Source organism: Pelophylax lessonae (assembly GCF_965119305.1).
Source record: "Pelophylax lessonae genome assembly, chromosome: 1".
In the NCBI taxonomy this organism is placed as follows: Eukaryota; Metazoa; Chordata; class Amphibia; order Anura; family Ranidae; genus Pelophylax; species Pelophylax lessonae.
In genome coordinates this window covers 804766182-804788672 of record NC_138768.1, presented here as the reverse complement: position 1 = coordinate 804788672, position 22491 = coordinate 804766182, and the positions used below count along the sequence as shown (strand labels likewise).

General features: G+C 43.4%; 1 protein-coding gene across 1 annotated transcript in view; it reads left to right on the top strand.

Moving 5' to 3' along the window:
- The window catches only part of HTT (huntingtin), a 427987-nt gene extending 412792 nt beyond the window's left edge, over positions 1–15195 (top strand). The window contains exons 65-66 of the mRNA XM_082256463.1: positions 9389–9549; positions 14541–15195. Coding sequence (XP_082112589.1) covers positions 9389–9549; positions 14541–14754 — 375 coding nt within the window. The 3' untranslated portion in view covers positions 14755–15195. The remainder of the gene's footprint in view (positions 1–9388; positions 9550–14540) is intronic.
- Positions 15196–22491: the final 7296 nt, after the last annotated feature.

Sequence of the window (22491 nt, the reverse complement as noted above, 5' to 3'; positions counted from 1 at the left end):
GTGCTTTCAGTCCTCCAGAAACCTCCCTTTGAAATTATTCGGGAGATTCCCCTGCTTACGCTGTCCCAGAAGGTGGCTGTTTTGGTGGCAATCAGCTCTGCGAGCAGGGTGTTGGAATTGGCGGCGTTATCTTGTCACACCCTTTACTTGGTGATCCACGATCCCAGGCCAAAACATCCTCAGGAAACTGTGTTGTACTCCCTAGATGTGGTTTGGGTAATTCGAGTGTACCTGGCGGCTACGGAGTCTTTTAGGAAGTCAGACTCGCTCTTTGTACTCATGGATGGGCCTCGAAAAAGACTGTCCCCTTCTTCTGCGACCACTTCATTATGGATCAGACAGACGGTGATTCAAGCCTATTTGATCAAGGGTCAGGTTCCTTCTTTCTCTGTGAAGGCGCACTCTACTCGGGCGCTCAGTGCTTACTGAGCCTTTTGTCATCAGGCATCTGTGATGCAGGTGTGCGAGGTGGCTACCTGGTCATCGATGCACACTTTCACAAAATTCTGCAAAAGTGCATGTGTAGGCATCTGCAGATGCCTCTTTTGGCCGCAAGGTTTTGCAGGCTGCTGTTTAGAGGGTCTGTTCCCTCTTTGGGGGGGGGGGGGTTATTTTCAGAAAGGCTCCAGTTGTTTTTTGTTGAGCTCCTGTTACCTGGTTGGCTATGGTTTAGCCTTTGGGAAATTTTTTGCTGTTCCCACCCCTCATGTTTTGACACTTCTTTGGGAATGTCCCACTGGTCAAAATTCTCAGGAGCTGTGTCTGTCAAATGAAAGGGAAAATGGGATTTCTGTTTCGTTCATTGATGGACACAGCTTCTGGTATTCTTAACCATTGAGTTATACTGCCCCCTACAGGAGTAGGACACTAGGCAGAAAAAAATTCTGGCTACACCCGTGGGCAGTTCCGGGGGATATACTCCCTCTCTATGCTATAGCCACTGTTTTTTTCTGCCTAGTCAGGAGTAAGGACCTAGTTCCCTGCTGGGATCTTTGGTCCTGGCAATTTTATTTCCTTTTTAAATGTAATTTTTCTCTATCTTTGTTGTTTTGTTCCAGTGAGAATCTGCAATCCACTGCCGGATTGGGTGACAGACTAGATATTTTTTACAAAATACAGAGGGTCCCCCCAGTCTGGCCAATGAGCACGCTCCCGTCTGGGATCCCTGGTCCTAGCAATTTTCTCCTTCCTTACATCTTTTTTGTTTTCTCTCAGATCTACAACCACCTGTCAGGCTGGGCGACAGGATGGATAATCTAGACCCAGTGGTCCCCCCAGCCCAGCCAGCGAGCTCGTGCAGACCGCAGCTACGCGCTAGGTCAGCCGCGACATAGTCTCATGAACAGAGGCTGGCCCGCGAGTTAAACGTCTCGCAGGGTCGCATATGACCTTAGGTCTGAGTCTCAGCGGTCCCTTGGCCGACAGCTCCCCTACTTCGGTGGCGAGGAGTTCTGTCTGGAGCTTTACCCGAACCATGGAAGGGTAAATACAGTCCCCCCTCTCCCGTGTTGGTGGTATTATATGGGGTGGACGCTGGTAAACTCCAGGAGCAGTTGGACCTGCGTGCCTTTCCTCCTCCCATCCTTAAATCCCCTCACTGAGCTGGGCTTCTTCCACTCCCAATCTCCCCTGTCTGGACCTAGAGTCTGGTGGGGGTCCCAGGGCAGAGAATGCAGCAGAGACTCCTGGGGTCTCTGTCGCTATTCCCACTCTGTAAGGGTCCTGGAATATTGTGTGTCCCACCCTGGTAGTCTGGATGGGTCCGAGTGTAGGAGACCTCTTGGTGCATGCCCTGCTGTTTGCAGTGTGGGTATAGTGCAGAGGGGTCCCAATGCAGAGACCGGTGTAGAGTGCACAGCAGAGTCTCGTCTAAACGTGCGTCCTAGCTTCAGAGGGGGGTCCCCTTGCAGTGGGTGCCAGAAAGGTCCTGGCAGCATGCCTCAGTGTTGGTAGCTGATGGTGGCCATTTTTTCCTTAGTCTGGCTGGTCTCTAGTTGGTGGCCATGTTTGTGTAGCCGGATGATGCCATCGGGGCCATTTTCCCTTAGTCTGGGAGATGCTGGAGACAACAGAAGCTACATGGGGATGCCAAAGCTCCTCCTCTTCTTCCTTTTGTTCCTCTTCCTGTGCCCGAAACATATGAACAGGGATATAGCGTCCATGATGATGCTGATTTTAAATTCTCTGTGCTCTTCCCTGTTATATCTTTCTGCTGATAGAAACCCTGAGCCTCGAGGGGATCCTTTAGTGGTCCCAAAAGATCGCTTTAATACTGTAAGGTCTTCCTTTCCTTATGGAGCCTCAGGGTAACATCTCCTCGACTGACCCCCTCATGGAGGTGGCGGGTCCCTTGGAACCCCAGCTTCCCATGGTTGCGCTGACGGCGATCCTGCAGTCCTTAGTGTCTCGGGTGGAACCTGCATGTGGACGCTATATCCCTATATATATGTTGCAGCAGCGAATGAAAAAGCGATGGTGGAAGCTCTTATCACTGCAGTGCATGAGACTTGAAAAATGGAGGATGCAGCTGATGTAACCACGAACGTGGCTGTGTCCTTTGATACACATAAGTCACCACGCACTCCAAATGGGGTTTCCTTATGTGCCTTATTTTTACAGGTTTTCCTATAAGGAATGGGAACAACCAAAATTACCAAATATTTTGCTGTACGTTACCCTTTTGAGGAGTCACTTTTTAAAAAAGTGGGCTAGTCCACCAGTGTTGGACCCTCCTGTTTCCTGGTTGAATAAAGCAACCATGATCCCAGTAGAGGAATCCCTATCCTTTAAGGACCCGGCTGACAAGAAAGCGGAGGCTGTGGCAAGCAGCATGTTTACCATGGCTGGTTCGGCATTGCGGCCAATCTTTGCCTCAACCCTGGTGTCTCAGACCCTAACTGAATGGGCCAAGCTTTTGAGCCAGGGCCTGGAGGGTTAGCTGGTCCCCGCTGCTTATGTTGACTTAGCGGACCAGTTGGTCCATGCAGCTTTGGATACTGAGTCTTTTTGTGTGGATATAATTCCTGCAAGGGTTCAGGTGATGTCTGAACTACCTAAGGTCCCCCCCTATCCCTGTCCAGGGAATTGATTTACCGAAGTCTGATTTTAATTCTGACCAGGGTGGTCCTGCCTCTGGATAAATTTCAGGAACCACAGGCTGTGATTCCCAAGCTGCTGTCACACAGACAGTTCTCTCTCCCTGTTTGCATACAGGTTCTGAGTCTGGTGGTATCCACCTTCAAGACAGTTCTGTTTGCACAGTCCTACGTTCGGCTCCACAGCAGGATACCGAAGTTCGTGACGAGGTCACGGGGTCCTCTGACAGATGCCACAGGCATCCAAGGGCCACGGTAAGGCATGTGTCATCCTCGGCTAAGGCTTCTTCCGCAGTTCTTGCAAGAAATCAAGAGGGAGGATCTTCCAATCATCCTGGTGGCCTTAAACGTCCCTTGGGGGCTTCCTCTCAGAGAAGACCAGTTGCCCCAAGGGCTGATCTAACATCCTGCTTTACAGGCGCTGTTTTTTATTGGCTTAGCTATTGAAAGCAAAGTACTGAGGGATAGAGGTCTGTCTGGATCAGTGATCCCTACTATGGTGAAGGCGAGGAAGTCGTCTTCCAGCAAGATATACCATCGTACATGGAAAGCGTACATTTCTTGGTGTCATTTGATTTGGTGCTCATCCTCGATACTTTTCTGTGGCTCGGATCTTAACCTTTCTTCAACGGGGAGTTGATCAGAAGTTGGCCTTGAGTACCATCAAGAGCCAGGTGTCTGCCTTGGCAATCTTCTTTCAGTGACCCCTAGCCATGCACTCTTGAGTTCGTACCTTTATTCAGGGGGTTCGACATGTGGCTCCACCTGTACGATCTCTTTTGCCGCCATGGGATTTAAATGTAGTACTTTCGGTTCTCCAGAAACCTCCATTTGAGAATATTCGGGAGATTCCCTTGCCTACGTTATCCCAGAAGGTGACATTCTTGGGGGCTATTACCTCGGCCCGCAGGGTATCGGAATTGGCGGCATTATCCTGTTGCAGTCCCCATTTCGTGGTCCACAGGAATAAAGTGGGTTCTTTGTCCCTGTCCATCATCCCTGCCCAAAGTTGTCTCTGACTTCCATTTGAATGAGGACATTGTGTTGCCTTCCTTGTGTCCCAAGCTGGCTCATCCCAAGGAATTTGCTTTGCATGTCTTGGGATGTGGTTCGTGCGATTTTGGTGTATCTGGCATCTACTGAGCCTTTTCGGAGGTCAGACTCGCTTTTTTTGGTTACGGACAGACCAAGAAAAGGGCTGGCCGCTTCATCGGCTACCATCTCCAGATGAATCAGACAGACGGTGACTCGGGCCTATTCCGTTAAAGGTCAGGTTCAACCTTTACCTGTTACGGCGCATTCTACTCAGGCGCTGAGTGCTTCTTGAGATCCCGTCATCAGGCTTCAATAACGCAAGTTTGCAAGGCGGCCACTTGGTCGTCCGTGCATATCTTCACAAAATTCTATAAGGTAGATACGTTGGCATCTGCTAATGCTGCTTTTGGCCACAAAGTTTTGCAGGCTGTGGTTTGAGGGGCTGTTCCCTCTTGAGTGTTTTTCTTTAATCTTTTATTTTTCAGACAGGGCTCCTGTGTCCTGGTTAAGGTCTCTTATGTTTAGCTTTGGGTTATTTTCCCCACTCCTCATTTTCTTTTTGGCACTGCTTTTGGACATCCCAGTAGTTATGATTTAAGGAGCACTGTGTCTGTCGATGAACGAAAGAAAATGGGATTTTTGTACTTCCATAAAATCCATTTCTGAGTTCATTGACTGACATGGCACCCATCCCTCTGTTCTGATACTGCTAATACTGCTTCCTACTAAACTGATTACCTACAGGAGAGAGGGGGTTATATACCAGCTGAGGACGGCCCATGGGCGTAGCCAGGTGTTTTTTGTTCCGCTTAGTCCTACTCCTGGAGGAGGCAATTAACCCACTAGTTATGATTTATGGAGCGCTGTGTCTGTCGATGAACTCCGAGAAATGGATTTTACGGTAAATTGAAAAATCCCATTATTTTTAAAGGAGGTTGATTCTTTTCTTAACCCACTGGGCCCCTTATTTTTTTTAACCTCTTATTTACTTTGTTTTGTGTTTTGTTTTTTGTTTTTTTTGTTTTTGTTTTTTGTTTTTTTTTTTGCGGGGACCACAGGGGAAAAAGGGGTTCTCTAAAATGCTTCAGTCTTTGATGGTATTTAGCTTAAATATCTGAACTTTGCAGCATTTGAAAATGTGTAGAACAGGTGTAGAATGTAAGTAATTAGTTGTTTATAAAGCTGTATAGTTTTTAGAGCAACAATTGCCGATTTGATTTTACACCATACTGTATTCTCTTTAAAGTGGACCTATGAAAAAGCTCACTAGTTTGCTTTATTAAAAGTACATTTCTGGTCTCTTTTTCGGTCACCTATAGCCAAGCAGCATATCAACATATCTTAAGTATTGTTTCGCATTATTTAAAACTGCAGAGAGTCTATTACTGTCAGATGGGCCCAGTGTGGTAGACTAGCACGGAGTTAAAAAAATCAGGAAGGCATAACATTGCACTAATTAGTAAGCAAGGCAACTAAATGTAATGAGACCTATATTAACAAACAACATATAAACCAGATTCTCAATATATTAAAGAGATCCGGTTGCCATGCTATTCATTTATTGTGTTTTATGCATGTTATTTACCTGTAAGAACTTCACTTTTGTAGACATCAAAAAGCCATGAGACTGCTGCTGGGCACCTCCATCTTGGATGTGATGTCAACAGACCCATCAAACTCAAAGCTGTCATTCATGCAGCACTGTATAGTATTACCATGCAATTCTACCCTAACTGCTCCAAAAAGGTTATGTAAGGAGATAGAACCCAACCTAATAATAAAAAAAAGAAATATAGTTCCACATCCCCACAAGGCTAATCAGACTGAAAAACTAACTGGGATTTTGAAGGCACAGCATCTTGCATAAAACACAATTTCTTTCTTCAAAGTTAGTGGTAGTACACTGCATCAAAAAAAAAATATATAATAAACTGGGCTCCAGGCAGTTTAGGTCATAATGTGCTAGTTCGCTTTGCATACTAGCACATTATGACATACCGGAAAAGGAAGCCCTCCAGTGGCTCGCTGTCACCGCTGAAGGCACTTCCATCTTCACGTAGTCGTCTTTTCAGGGTTTGCGCGCTTGAGCGACATGAATGGCCTAGCCAGTGATGGCATCATGCGCGGGAGTCTGTTTACGGGTGTGCCATTCCTTCAGAGCATAGGCACAGGCGACGTCACCAGCTGCATCTAAAGTAAATATTTCCTAAACGGTGCATGTTTAGGAGATATTTACTGAACCTATAGGTAAGCCTGATTATAGGATTACCAATAGGTAAACATCATAAATGGGAGTTTACTCCCACTTTAACACATAAAAATATTGTCCATTTATTGTACAACATATACATAATCCTACCACTCTGGTTAGTCTGCATCTGGAGTATTCCATCCAGTTCTCGTCACCAATCCTCAGTCAGGATGTGCTGGAACCGGAGAGAGTCCAGAGAAGGATAACAAAATGAATAAGGAGGCTGGGGGACCTCATTTACAAGCACTAAACTTTGTCTCCCTGGAGAAGAGACGCTTGTGAGGAGATATGAAAGCAATACACAAATACCTCAGTGGTGATCCCAACGTAGGACTATTCAGTTGTATTGATTGTAAGAAGACACGGGACCACACAATGAGATTGGAGGAGAAGCTACTAAGCTAAGGGTGTGGAACTTTCTTCCACAATCGGTAGAGTCAGTGATAAGTATTGATGGTTTAAAAAGACTCTTGGACGTGCATCTTCGTGAACACAATATACAGGAATATGGGAAATGATTATCGACACGAACACACATACACTAAGTACACAGGTTGAAATGGATGGACTAGTGTCCATCCTTACCAACTAGGAACCATATCATAAAATTTATTCAAATTAATTAAAGTACAATTGTTGCAGAAAATTTATGGCCTAATAGTACAATGTATCTTAAAATTACTTATTTCTTGTGGACCTACATATTTCATGGACATGATCCGCTTCTTCAGGTGCCATCAGTAAAATGATCTAAACAAAAAATATCAAAATTGTTAAAAAGTCCCAATATCCCTTAAATAGGATAGATACTCTTAGCATGCCACCAATGGGAGGGGGGCCACAGGCAGGGACTCATTGGGAGCACCCCAGCAAACAGACCATGTCCCGCCCAACTCCCTGTAATAGTGCCCCCATACCAAGTAAAACATTTTCTAAACTGTATGCTTTGAACCGCAAGCTAGCAGAGATGAGGCAATGTAACAGCTCTACCATAGCAACAACTGTGGTCATCATAGTGGGGAAAAAACTATTTTCACCGCATTCTAAAGGTAGTAAAGATGTACTACATGGAGAATAAAGAAAGGACCACGATGAAATCTATATGAGCCATGAAACTCATCGGGCCAAAATAAATTATTATTTTTAAGATATAATATACTATTATGCCATAATTTTGCTTCGTTATCAGTGTTGAAATGCTGACCTCCAAGGAACTCTTAGGAGTCCAAACGGGTTGAAATCACTCAGAGCGAGGACCTGTAAGAGCTATGTGGCAATACCGCTCAGCCGACTTTCTGTAATGTGCAGTGAGCAGTATGAGCTTGTGCGTTGTCCTGGAGAAACAGGACTCCCTTTGTGATCAAACAAGGCTGTTTTTTTTTTTCAGATGCGTATGCACATCACTTCACATGAATAATGCCACGTTTGTCCCAGAAAACACTTTCCATCACTTTACCTGCAGACGCAAATGTTCGAAATTTTTTTGGTGATGGTGGAGCTGTTCCATGCACGCACTAACACTTTTGTCTACCATTTTTATTAATGGTCTCTGGACTGGCCTGCGACATGTGCGTCGCCTAGCAGTAATAGGACACACTTGCCACTTACAAATGTGTGTAGTACATCCACACTAGTATCCCTTTTTAATACCTGTGAAATGAAAAGTCCCGGTTTGACTTGAACGCTCCTTGTAGTTTCAAAAACGTTAAACACTATAGTTCTTTTGTGAGAACTAGGCCTTATTGTAAACTATGCTACGTATATAGCTTCTTTATCATCCGTGAGAGTTTTATTTTAGAGCAGAAATACAAGCAGAGCCTCATATCTCGGAGTCTGCATATCTGACCCTGTTGATTCCTGCAGTGTGCACCAAGGTGTCGGAAATAGGAGTTTAGTTGAGTCCTCTCAGCAGAAGGTCCTGCTGTGTGTGACATTACCTGGCCAAGCGTTTCAGAATACGATAACACCATAACATCCGCTTTTCTCAGTAACCGGGTTAGGCAGCCATTAGGGGTCCTTCCCACACATGCACATTCTATAAGAAAAGCATATTCATCTCCACAGGCAACTTTTACAATGTAATTGTTACCCAGTTACCCACAGCTTATTAACCATGGGCAAATACACATGTCCCGTTGATTTGCTGCACTGTAAAGAAAAGCTGGATTTACACCAGAGTTCCTGTGTGCACTGAGGGAGATAAGTACAACTATTTAATAGAAAATACACAGATGATGGTTGTGCATGCAAAAAAAACATGTTCCAGTAATTGTGCTAACTTTAGTTTAACAGCTCACGTCACTAAAAGAATTGCCTTGACTGGAGCCTATTAGAAAAGTATAGCCCACATACCTAAACTAATAATAATGCACAAAGATCCCCTCTATACGGGACTTTAAAGGGCAAAAAGTGTTTTGAAAAGTAATATAATAAAGGTAAAAAAAAAAATTCTCAAAAGATCAATTTTATTTACTATAGACAATTAAAATGTAACCTGCAAAAATGCTAGGTACAGATAAACACTTTAAAATACAATGCGGTTAAACTTTTCCATACAAAACACTGGCATTTAAAAAACAAATTAAATTTTAAATTTAATTTTGCTACTAACAATGGAAATGTCACAGGGCTTTCATAAATTTGGTGCTTCCAACAATATACATATGTATGTTAGTTGGACCTCATATAAAAACGATCCCCCTGCCCCATGTGACAACACTGCTACCTGAACAGCCAATGAGAGTAAGTCACATGTTCCCCTTTACCTAAAAGCTAATTACTTTCACCAATGGTGGCAGGGTTAAAAATGAGTAAAAGGTGTTAGGTGCTGCTGCCATTAAAGTCAACCTGTTGTTTTTTACATCATGGGCAATGCACAGGATTAGTTCAACGGCAAGTTACATCTTGCTGATCTTTCCCCTGGTGGTTCCTCTGGATCTGGAATGGCACAGCCTCTAATTTCTGCCATATTACCTCTTTGGTTTCACTGTTGAACTCTTTGTTGCAGGTGTTCCAGACTCTTCATGCCACTGGGCAGTCCTCCATGGTGCGTGACTGGGTGATGCTGTCTCTTTCCAACTTCACACAGAGAACTCCGGTGGCCATGGCAATGTGGAGCCTCTCTTGCTTTTTTGTCAGTGCGTCTACCAGCAAGTGGATTTCTGCAATGTATCCTTTGGGATCTCTTTATAATCGGGCTAGGTGAATACTAGAGCTCCTGGGAGGAGATGGGGATAAGTACTTTATAATGGATGGAGCTATTCATGTCCTATTTCCCCAAGGACATTTCAATTTCTACATAATCAAAACTTTTATAATCTAGGTATATGGAAGTCAGACCTCACAAAACATTTGTACTCAGAGAAGATCGTAGGTCTAGGATGACCCTTTTACAGATTTTCATCCTTTTATTCTCAGTCCCATTTCTTCCTTAAACCACTTGACCTCCCCTCTGTAAGGCTTTACCCCTTTATGACCAGGGCATTTTTTGCTTTTCATCACTGCGCTATTTTAACTGGCAATTGCACAGTTGTGCAACACTGTACACAAATAAACTTTCTATTGTTGTTTACTGTTAAAAAAAAAAAAACTTTCTATTGTTTTTTCACACAAATAGAGCTTTCTTTTGGTGGTATTTGATCTTGTTTTTTTTTGCTATATAAATTATTTTTATTCAGGATTTATACAGTGCTGACGGTTTACGCAGCGCTTTGCAACATAAAGGCAGAAAAGACAGTACAATTAAAATACAGTTTAAACCAGCAGGAATCAGAGAGCCCTGCTCATTAGAGCTTATACTCTAAGTGGGAGGGCCAAGAAATAGAAAGGGTAATAAATGTTGGGGATGGGCTGATGGAGAAAATAAATGTAGAGTTGTTAGGTGAGGGCCGGATAGGCTTCTCTGAAGAAATTAGTTTCCAGGGATTGTCTGAAAATGGACAGAGTAGGAGATAGTCAGACAGATTGGGGTAGGGAGTTATAGGATGGGTGAGGCTCTGGAGAAGTCCTGGAGGCAAGCTTGAAATGAGGTGACGAGGAAGCTAGAGAGCAGGAGGTCACAGGAGGAAGAAAGAGAACGATTTGGTTGGTATTTTGAGACTAGGTGAAAAAAGATTTTTTTTAAAAAGATACAATATTTTCTACATAGCCAATAAAATCATATTTACAGACACTGGGAACAGCAATCCACCAGACACAGCGGTCGCTGGAGCAGCGCGCTGCATGCCGTGATCCAGAACAAGCTGAATTAAATTTTATTATTATTATATTATATCTTTTCATGTAACAACACGGAAGAAATGACACTTTGCTGCAATGTAAAGTAGTGAGTGTACAGCTTGTATTACGGTGTAAATTTGCTGTCCCCTAAAAATAACTCAACGCATAGCCATTAAGGTCTAAACCACTGGCAAATAAAGGGAGTACACCCCTAAGTGAAAATGTCCAAATTGGGCCCAAAGTGTTAATATTTTGTGTGGCCACCATTATTTTCCAGCACAGCCTTAACCCTCTTGGGCATGGAGTTCACCAGAGTTGCCACTGGAGTCCCCTTCTACTCCTCCATGACGACATCACAGGGCTGGTGGATGTTAGAGACCTTGAGCTCCTCCACCTGCTGTTTGAGGATGCCCATCCAGGCTTAGCCAGTCCATCACCTTTACCCTCAGCTTCTTTAGCAAGGCAGTGGTCATCTCGAAGGTGTGTAATACTGCCCTGCGGCCCAGTCTCTGAAAGGAGAAGATCATGCTTTGCTTCAGTATGTCACAGTACATTTTGCCATTCATGGTTCCCTCAATGAACTGTAGCTCTCATGCAGCCCCAGGACCATGACACTCCCACCAACATTCTTGACTGTAGGCAAGACACACTTGTATTTGTACTCCTCACCTGGTTGCCGCCACACATGCTTGAAATTTCACACCCAAAAATGCAGTGCATTTTCTGACGCATGGGGGTGACATTAAGAATTAATGGCACTCCGTGCATCTGCTAAAGCACTAAGAAGCAAAGTAATAATAATGAGAAATTCTGAAGCTTTTTGTGCCTTAAAGAAAAAGTGCTCTTGTGAAATGGCACCATAAGGCCTTGTTCACACTGGCAGCAAAGAGATGATAAAAACAGGTAGTTTGGCTGTCCTCGGCTACCTATCTAAAAATGTATATAGAAGCCGCTCAGGTCCATCCACATTGTCACTGCAATTTTTATGCAGCATGTTGAATTTGGCAAGGATTCTATTTGCCAAACATGCCCAGTGATGTCAATAGGACTGTGCCTTTACTGTGTGCCAGAAGCTTGGCCTTTGCTTGCAGTTCGATATTGCAATGTAAAATTTATCTTGTAATCTGGGGGGAATAAACATGCATTCAAGAGGTATCAGTTTGGCCTTCTGAATATCTACAAACTCCAGCCAACGTTAAGGTGTTGTAAAGTCAGAGGTTTTTTTTTATCTTAATGCATTTTATGCATTAAGATAAAAAGCCTTGTGCTCAGCAGCCCCCATTATACTTACCTAAAGCCCCTCTCTTTCCAGCTATGTACACGAGTGCTTCAACCTTCCTGGACTCTCTCTCCTGATTGGATGAGACACAGCAGCGGCGCCATAAGCTCTCGCTGCTGTCAATCAAACTCAGCCAATCAGGAAGTGGGCGGAGCCTAACAACAGCTTAGTGTCTGAATGGATTCAAGGAGCTGCAGCTCGGCTTGGGTGCCCACCGTTAGCAAGCTGCTTGCTGTGGGGGCACTTAATAGGAGGGAGTGGCCTGGAGCTCCAGCCTGGGACCCGAGTAGAGGAGGATCCAGGCTGTCCTGTGCAGAACCAACTGCACAGAGGAGGTAAGTATAACATGTTTGTTATTTTTATAGAAAAAAAAAAAACGAGACTTTACAATTACTTTAACCACTTAAGCCCCGGAGGATTTGGCTGCTAAAGGACCAGGGGTTTTTTTGCGATTTTTTACTGCGTGACTTTAACGGACAATTGCGCGGTCGTGCGACGCTGTACCTAAACGAATTTGACGTCCTTTTTTTCCCACAAACAGAGCTTTCTTTTGGTGGTATTTGATCACCTGTGCGATTTTTTGATCACGCGCTATAAACAAAAAAATAGCGTAAATTTTGCAAAAATAACAATATTTTTCACATTTTTTTTATATGAAATTCCCCAAAAAAAAAAGTAAAAATCAAAATTTTTTAACATTTTTTGGCCAATTTGTTTTATGCTACCTATGTTTGGTAAAAAAAATCGCAAAAAGCGTATTTTGATTGGTTTGCGCAAAAGTTATCGCGTTTACTAACAAAGAGAAAGATTTTTGTCATTTTTGGTGTTTTTTTTTTTAACGCGTAATGGCGGCGATCTGCGATTTTTTTTTCGGTACTGCGACATTGCGGCGGACAGATCGGACCCTTGACTGACATTTTTGACACTTTTGGGGTTACCAGTGACATTACTACAGTAATCAGTGCTATACATATGCACTGTTACTGCAAAAATGACACTGGCAGGGAAGGGGTTAACTTTATTGGACAGGGAGGGGTTAAGTGTGTCCTAGGGGCGTGCTTTCTACTGTGTAGGGACATTCCTATTGGTGTAAAAGCAAAGATCAACCGTTCTACATAGTAGAACGGTCAGATCTTTACTTTTACACAGGGAGAACTGACAGGCAGCTTGTTTACACAAGCTGCTCTGTCTTTCTCCCTTCACAGGAGCGATCGCAGTGTGACTGGCGGACATCGAGTCCGCCGGTCACACGCACTGACTTGCCTGTGAACGAGCCGCGGCGGGCGCGCGCCTCGGCGGGCGCGCGCCCGCCCGCGATAGGCTCGCAAGTCAGTGACAGGCGAGTGACGTACCGATACGTCACTCTGCCTGGCCGGGGCTGACCGCCGCAGTATATAGTCGTGCGGCGGTCGGCAACCGGTTAACACTGCAAGCTCCCCTCAATACTCAAAACATCAAGATGGATTGCTTTTTAGAGAAGCGGTAAACTCCCCCACCAGTGTGAACTTGGCATTATTGTTGAGTCCTATATGTACAGTGGTGAGAATATCTGCACCCTTAGGGCTTTTCTTTGTTTGCTTGACTCCTGAATGTGATCTGATCAATTCATAACAAACCAAGACACATTTATTTTGCATATGAAGTACTTTGTAATAGTGAAACCTCTGTTCTTACCAGTCCTCCTAGCTACATGTTTTCTGACTGGCACTGAAGGAAGATCTTAAAGTCCTGGGTTTCGACTATTGACAGGAAAAGTCAGGACTTGTTAAACACTGATCTAATGGGGTTGATACCATAATAGTAAAGCCTGTTTATTAAGCAAAGTGAATATTCATTAAGTGTAGTATATAAGGTGAAGGTGTGTTTTCTTTAATCAATTGTGTCCAAGTAAAAATCCTGGTATTTGAATTTCCTTAATAAAGGATTTATCCTTTCTAAAAAAAAAAAAAAAAAAATAAATGCACTTTTTTTGCAGGAAAAAAAATGTGCAGTTATTTTTTTTTTCCTTGGGGTCCTGTAAAGCTATGCTTCTGTGATCAGAAGATCATGGGAGCAGTCTCAGGCTCCTGCAGACTGTGTAGCGGTCTGCCTGTACCTTGTACAGGCAAGCAGTTACTGAATGACAGGAAGAATCTATGAACTACTAGAGCATTCACCAGAGCCCTGGTAGTTCATTGAGAGCTACAAGCTGTCAGCCGCAAAGGATGTCTGTACTTGTACAGAACTCTGAGTGAATGATGCGGCTGTGTGGGTAGAGCCCCACATGGCTGCGTTCTTTTCAAATTGTAACCGCGGGTGCCAAGAGAAAATCCGCAGCCCACTGTCACAATTGGAAGGGGGATCAGGGAGAGGCTGCAGGAGCAGAAACATGTTATATTATCCACCCTAAAAACGAGTGAAACATGTTCCCAAAGATGAACTTATCCTTTAATATTTATTTTTACAGGTATTTATATAAAGCGCTTTACACCGTGATTTAGATATTGTACATTTGTCAGTCTTTTACTCTATCCAAAATGGAATAAAAAGTTTTGCCTGTAATTCTACATTGCTAGGTGAGCAGCCTATTCCTGTAGTAAATGAACGCTGCACTTTTACCACTTGCACCCATGTTTTGTGTGTTCTTGTTTTTTTTTGGTATTTTCCCTAACTCTCCTTCCAGTCTTCCACATGTTATCAGCCGAATGGGCAAGTTTGAACCTGTGGACATCAACTTGTTCTGTTTAGTGGCCATAGACTTTTACAGGCACCAGATCGATGAAGAGTTGGACCGCAGGGCCTTCCAGTCAGTGTTTGAGTTGGTGGCTGCACCGGGAAGCCCGTATCACAGCCTGCTGATGTGTTTGCAGAATGTGAATAAGATGACGGTGTTCTAAGCACTTTGCGGGTGAGGCTGGAATTGGAGCAGAATTACAGGACAGTACAAGAAGGGAATGACCCTGGTCTCTTCTTCACCAACATCTCTACCCAGGCCCTACAACCTCACCCACCCCTCCTTCCCCGGAGTCACTGTGACTCTCACCCTGCTCTGAATGTCTCTTTGTAAATATCTGATTGCCGTTAGGGTTTTTTTTTTTTTTTTGCTTTACTACAGTGAATGTAAATGTCCTGTTCTTTCACGTTTTCCAGTGGGAGTATGTAACAGCACAAAGCCGCATCACTAAACCCAAAGTACTCGTCTTACTAAACCTTGTCTATGTGGATCCATTTGTGGAGATGAGGATGGCATCTGCCATGGCACTGAATCATTCCCCTCTAGTGCTGCAGGTGGTGACAGTCACTGCTATGAGTATTGTGGAAAGATGGCGGAGCTGGAAAGAAAAGATACTCCCCCATAGTCTGCCAATAGGCAGGGGGCGGGGGGGTCTGTGTACTGAGCACGGCAGAATCTTCCCTGCCTTTTTCACTTAATTTGGGTATTGACATAAATGATTTTAACTCCTATTTCTATATTCTGTAAAATATGTATAATTGTAAAACCCTACAGTTCGTGATACTGTCATTTCACATTACAAAAACCACTCTGATAAATCATCTTGCTTGTACTGACTGGTTTGTAGTCATCATTGGCCCAAACAAAGAAGATTTTTGTTTTAACCCTATTTACATTGTCATGTTAAAGTGTTTGTCAGCTATATGCAGGGCATGAACCCATTTTTTTTTGATCTGAACCAAAAGTAAGCAGTCACTAGGAATGTGGGATTGTGCTGGGACGATAAGTCATGTATCTCCTTTTTAGTAAATTGATGGCCTACTTCTGGTACCACACTTGTCAGCTTATATAATGGCGTCCTAATATTGTAGGGGGAAAATGTGTTACATAAAGTGGATGTAAACCCTCACATATACCCAGTGAAGTGAACAGCCTCCGATGATACACAGAGATGAAACAAATCTCCCTGTAAATCTGCTGTCTTCAGCTTTCTACACTGTTTAGTTTAAAGTGAACATTTAATTTTTTCTTCCTGCTCCTGCACTGGGTGGGGAGTTTTGGCATACACTGTGTGACAGATGATTGGAGGAAAGGCACACCCCCCCCACCCCCCCCACATAGTTTGAGAAGAGAAGAAACATGCAGAGCTGTGCTGTGAATAGACCAGCTCTTTGCACCGATCCCAACACAAATTTCCAGCTGCTTTTATCTTCTGTGTCAACTTTAAGATGTTATGCTGATAATGGTAACCGAGCAGCAGAAAGACATGGGACTTAGGGCTTTGGAGAAAGATAAGTAAACACTACACATATATGTGCCCAGGTCAAATTTAATGAATGGGGTTTACATCCACTTTAACTGTTCTGAGGCCTAGCTTGGCAAGATAGGGTTCTAATCTAGTTTACCTATATAAAGATGTTAAGCAGAACTGTCATTGATTTGTCTACTAGCTTTCTGCTTAAATGGGAATTCCATCCTAAACTACTATTTTGAGTATGTTTGGACCCTGGAGGAACAGTGGACTGGCATTTTCTGTCAAGGGTTTTGTGGCAAAATATCTCCAGTTTCCTGTATCCACCCTTCCTGAAACTGCATCTTCTGTGACAGAAAATGGATAGAAAATTCAGCAGTGAAAATTAGCCCATTTATAGTGGTTGTGGCGCAGTAGGTGGAGCTGGAAATTCTAGTGCAGAGATCCCGATGCATGAGTTGATGAATAACACAAGCCAACACACATTTTGGCACCACCAATGTTAGACCTGTTCCTGGGTATATTTGACCCGCTGATTACAAAAATTGCATTTCTCTTTTGTTCATTGATTGATACAGCTCCGAATATTCTTAACCATTGGGTTATACTGCCCCCTACAGGAGTAGGACTCTAGGCAGAAAAAAAGTTTGGTTACGCCCATGGGCAGTCCCAGTGGGTATACTCCCTCTCTCTGCTATAGGCATTTTTTTTCTGCCTAGTCAAATGTAAGGACCTAGTTCCGTGCTGGGATCTTTGATTTCAGCTAATTTTTTTTCTTTTTAAATTTTTCTCCTGGATTTTTCCTGTGCGATCTACGATCAAATGACCGATTGTGCGATGGGCTGGATAATCTAGATCCAGTGGTCATCCCAGTCTGGCCAGCGAGCACGCGCAGACCTCAGCTCTACACTAGGTCAGCCCCGGGGGGGGGGGGGGTAGGCCTGCGAGTTAAATGCCTCACGAGGTTGCATACGACCGGGTTTCGGCCCAAGTCGCAGCGTTCCAGTGCCGTGGGTCAGTCCCCCCCCCCCCTCTGTCAGCTGATTGGCTCACTGGCTGTGATTGGCAGCAGCGGGAGCCAATGGCTCCCACTGCTGCCAAAAGCCAATCAGGAGTGAGTGTCCCTGAAGAGGAAAGGCTGACGTGGACATCGCTGGGTCAAGAGGGGCTTAGGTAAATGTTAGGTTTGGGGCTGCTGCACACAGGAGGTTTTTTACCTTCATGCATAGATTGCGTGAAGGTAAAAAACCTTGTGCCTTTACAACCACTTTAAATAGTTTGCATCAACCATTCTATGAACTTCTGTTGTTATATGGTCACAGGCCAGATAATTATCACTTCCTTTCTCTTTTATAGGACAACTATAGAACTAACAATTTTCTAGCATTCCATATTCATTCTATGCTGTCGGCAAATAAGATTCTCTTGGCTGCCACTAGATGACACTGATGGGAGACTATAAAAGGCAAGTTGAATAAGTAACATGCCGAGAGCTCCCACTTGGTTGTCAGGGGTCATTTCTCAGCACCAGGTTGCAGGGATAAGGTCAGACAGAGAATCTGTATTAAAGGTGTAGTTATCCTTTAAATTAACTGATCTGCTGTTTAATTATGTGACTTGCCAATTCTTTACTTCCATTATGACAGTATTAGTACCTCTAAATACTGACTTGCATGATCATTTTCTTTAGAGGAACATTTGAAGAATTTCTAGTTTTGTTTTAAATGGCCAGTACACAATTTACAAGTCAGTTTCTCGAAAGAGGAGATTTTATCAACATTTGCAAAGGTTTCAGCACCTGACCAGAACTGAATACATTCAAGAAATGTTTATTGGGGTCAGATATGTTACTCACACCGCTGCCTTGAATGTTCCTTTTATTTGACTGTTTCATTTTTATTTAGAGCAGGAAAACGGTACTGTATGCCCACTTGACAAGTCATAGAATAATTGACATAGTGACAGTTTTGAAATAAGAGTAGATACATAGCTCATTAGGGATTAATGTCTGTTATTGACACAATTGTCAGGAGCTAATATCCAAAAATCGGATAAATCACAAAGAAAGTTGTTTTAGAAGGCAAGCCATAGATGGTGCAAATTTCTTTCCTACAAGCACCAGTTGCAGGAAAGAAATTTTCACAATTCCCCCATCAACACAGACAGTGCTGACAGGGGAATCCTTCCTGCCGAGACATTGTATTCTCCCTGCTGGGGTGGCAGGGAAGCCGTTCCCATCAGGAGAAGACAGTGATTATCACTAGCGGCTGCTATAGATAATTGCAGGTAAATCCAGGAGGCTGGTTTTACCCAAGCTGACCGATCAACTTAGTACATTCAGCCTGCCCATCGATCAATCAACTTGGTACATTCAGCCTGCACGAACTGGATTCATAATGACATAGCTACCCAATGGTTCCCATACCTTCTAAAAAAAAAAGTTGGGTCAAGTCATGAGTTGCATTCTCGTTTTAGTAGTTTGGCCATACTGACTATGGTCAAAGAGTATGACCTCTCTTGCAGAAGTTAAAGTGGTGGTCAGTCTACCCAAGTGCTGAAAGTATGTCTTATTAGTGTGCTGCCAGATGGGGATAAACTTTGCACTGTGTATCATATCCTTTTTTTGGAAAGTTAGGAAGGAGTTTCTTCTGGGCCCTGGCACTCCAGCAATGTGAACAATAAGCACCAGATGTCTAACCTGCCCATGTTTCTCCTTGATCTTTCCTTCTGTGGAAGAAATCTAGACAGCATTTGGATATACAGATGTAATTTTACTGCGGAAAGATATTTCTCTTGAGAAATCTTTCCATCAATGTGCAATCTCAGATCACTCAAGCTGGGTCTTTGAAAGGGACATAAGGAGGTTAACTGACTTGTCGTGGGGACCAGGGGACAAGAACAATTGGCTTACAAATTTGAACAATCTGTATTTCCCTAGAATGTCTGAGAGCCTATAGACCTATTCACTTCTGATGTGACCATTATCAGCTGGATGGGGCAACAATCATCTTATTCCTTTGGGTACATCTAAGCTGAAATTGAATGCAAAGAATGCTAGGCTACACAGCAAAGATGAGCCACATGCCACGTCTCATGTCACCTCTATGTGCATACTAATGAATGGTTTTCATTTAGTGTTTTTTTTCTAGTTCTGTAATTTGTAGTTTATTTGCAATGTACATTGCATGTTTGACTTTCTGCTGCCTCTTCCTAACTTAAATGAATAACTCAGCCCAGCTTCTATAGAATGAGCAGTTTGTCCGTTAAAATAGGATAGAGTACATTATAGAATGGGGCTCACAGCCTTTTAAGGAGACAACATATTTCTATACAAAGTAATTACAGCTAGGCAGGAAGCCTGAAAGTTGTGAGCAGCATTTTTTTTCACTAATAAATTTCCAAGACTGTTTACCTCCTCCTCCTCCAATGTAACTTAAACTATGTTCATAAATCCCTTAGGCTGGGTCCACACTGATGCGAATTGAATGCAGGTTTCTTCTTAATGGAGCTGGTTTACCCAGGTGCGGGCGGGCGGCCATGGTCCGCACTGGAAAAGGGTCCTGTCTGTCTTCTGGTTAGTTTCAGGTGCAACTTAAGCCAAAAATTCAGACCTGATTTTCACCTGAAATGGAATACAGAGACTTACCGGACCCCCTGCTGTGGACCAATGGTTGCATCTAGTGTGGACCCAGCCTAATAAAGCCAGCTATAAATGGATTCAAATTTGACCGGTTCAGGGACCAGCCAGATTTTAATCTATGTATGGGGCAGGATGATTGTACCCAAATTGATCCATTGATTGACTTGATTACAACCATCCTGTCAGATTTTTGGCATGCAATTACTGCCAGTGGCTATAGTTGCTTGCAGTAATCGTGTTCTGCAGGTCGCGAATGCTCCTGCACTAACCCCTGACCCCGGCGGCAGAACACAATAGTGTTGTGGGAGACATTCAACCATCAACACTGAATCTGTTGATGGGGGAATCGAGCAATTTTCTTTCCTTCCACCCGTGATGCACTCTATGGGACTGCCTTACTGAATCGGTGTAGGTGTGTCAAATACAAATCACAATTGCTTCTGTGTCACCTATCACCAACAATAGAATATTACTACTAAGTATTGAGTTGCCACATTCTAAATAAAAGCTGTAAAGCATTGTGGTGGATGGAAGATCAATTTGCTTGGCAAAGAAGTGAGTTTGGGGTTGGCATCACCATTGTGGTAATAACGGGTAATGTGCAGAGCACACCAGGAGCTGGGCTAGCGGCACAGAGATGCCAGTCTCTGTACATTGCCAGCCATACCATTCTGTCAAGTAGCAAGGCAGGCATGGGAGATCCCAGGTGGGTCATGCATTTTTACTATTCTGGCAAGTAAAACGCTTCTTATGTGTGTTTCAACAGTGTTCATCAGGAGCTCCCATTTAACAACCTAAGTTAACCTTAAATAGCTCTTTTTTTTTTTTTTTTTTTTTTTTTTAATTAAAAAAAATATTAAATCTGGTGCAGCATGGCTCTTGATGACTAAGGCCTAAGACCCACAGCTTGTTTTTTTTTTTTTTTTATTTTTTTTTTTTTTTGTTTATCTTAGTAGCTCAATTGCCCAACTGAAATTGCCTGAGATTAATAGCATAGGACGAAAGATCAGCTACTGGATGGAACAACGCTCTCCATAAGGTGTAAGTTCCCAGCAGCAATTAATCACATGTGATTGTGCAATTCTACCTTTGTCTGCAATTAATCATTGTTGCTAATGTGTAGCTTACACCTCAGAGGGCCGAATGCTACATCAGTAAGCTATGAATTTCTGGTCTACTGCAGTTTAAAGGCAATTTCAGTATCATGATTGAGTTGGTAAAAATCACACTTTGCTGAATGCCTGCGTTTGACAACCCTAGTATTTTCCTCCATGAAGTATTCTTGCTGAAAGACTTATAAAGCGCTACATCTTTTATAAATTCCTTCTGCTTCCAACCTCCCCAAACAGATATAGATTGACCGCTATTTAGTGATTTCTTTGCTTATTGCTGAGCATTCATAGTTCTATAATCCTCCTTTGTATCCCTATTAAATAGAATTCCTTAAGTGCTCACTTCCATGGTCAGGACCATCTTGCTAGCAAGTATAGACAGCATTAATAGGAAGTCAGTACACTAATCTGCCATCCGCTATATGTTAAATTCAGACATCTGGCTAACTGCTGCATGTTTGGGCCTTTGGGTTCTTCACCAGTTCCATGCTTCATCTCATCCATTTCCAGAATTCCTATTGGACCTGAGCAGTCCACTTCATAAATTCTTCTGGGCTATGATAGGTCACAGCCGGAGCCCAGATGTGTTTTCTTTTCATAGTAAAACAGAGTATATATTAAAATGTATGTTTAAATTAAAGATTGCTGGTTATATTGCACACATGAATTAAAGAAACGTTGAACTGTACAACCGCTCGTCTGTCGTGTGTGAGTTCTCTCTAAGGATTTGTGACTGAGGTTTAGAATTTGCAGCAAGCACATTCATCTCTTCTATTACAGTAAGGGTCCTTTCATGTGTGTTGTCCGATTAGGACTACCTGGCAGTTTTTCAGGCGGACCTGATCGGACCCTTCGGTCTTTGGAGCGGCAGATGTCAGCAGATACATGTCCACTGACACCCTCCGCCATCCGATCCTGTCTGGAAAAACCAGACGGATGATGGTACTATTTTCCATCTGTCTGGCGAATAGGATTGGATGGAAACAGACAGTCTGTTCATTGCCATCTGAGTTCCCCATAGAGGAGAGCAGGCTGTGCCTGTGTCCATTCTGCACAGTGAGCAGACATGGACCTGTCATCTGCCTGGTCAGCAGAGAGATCCCCCCCATTGAGCAAGCAGAATTTGTGATGGGCCCCCATGTGATTAGACCCAAAGGGTCCCTGCTAAATCTACTGGTAAGTGACTGAAAATTCTATGGGGGGGATTAACTAAAACTGGAGCACTCCGAAGCTGTTTGGCTACTATGGACAGCTGCACCAGATTCTAACTTCAGCTTCTTCAATTAAGCTTTGACAATAAGGGCTCTTTCACACGGGCGTTCCATATGTCCGCTTTTCATCCCATCCGTTTGCGGATGAAAAACGGACATAATGTATCTCTATGTAAATACGGATGTCATCGGATGATCATCCTCTGACATCCGTTTTTTGTCAGTTCAGTTCAGTTTTTTTGAACAGAGGAGAACCCTATTTTTTTCTTCCTTTCAAAAAACGGAACTGAAGCAAAAACGGATGTCAGTGGTGTCATCCGCAGACATCCGTATTTACATAGACATGCATTATGTCAGTTTTTCATCCGCAAACGGATGGGATGAAAAACGGACATACGGACCGGATGACACAAATGTCATCTGTGTCCGTTACAAAAAAGAAAAAGGACCTGATCGGGCAAAAAAA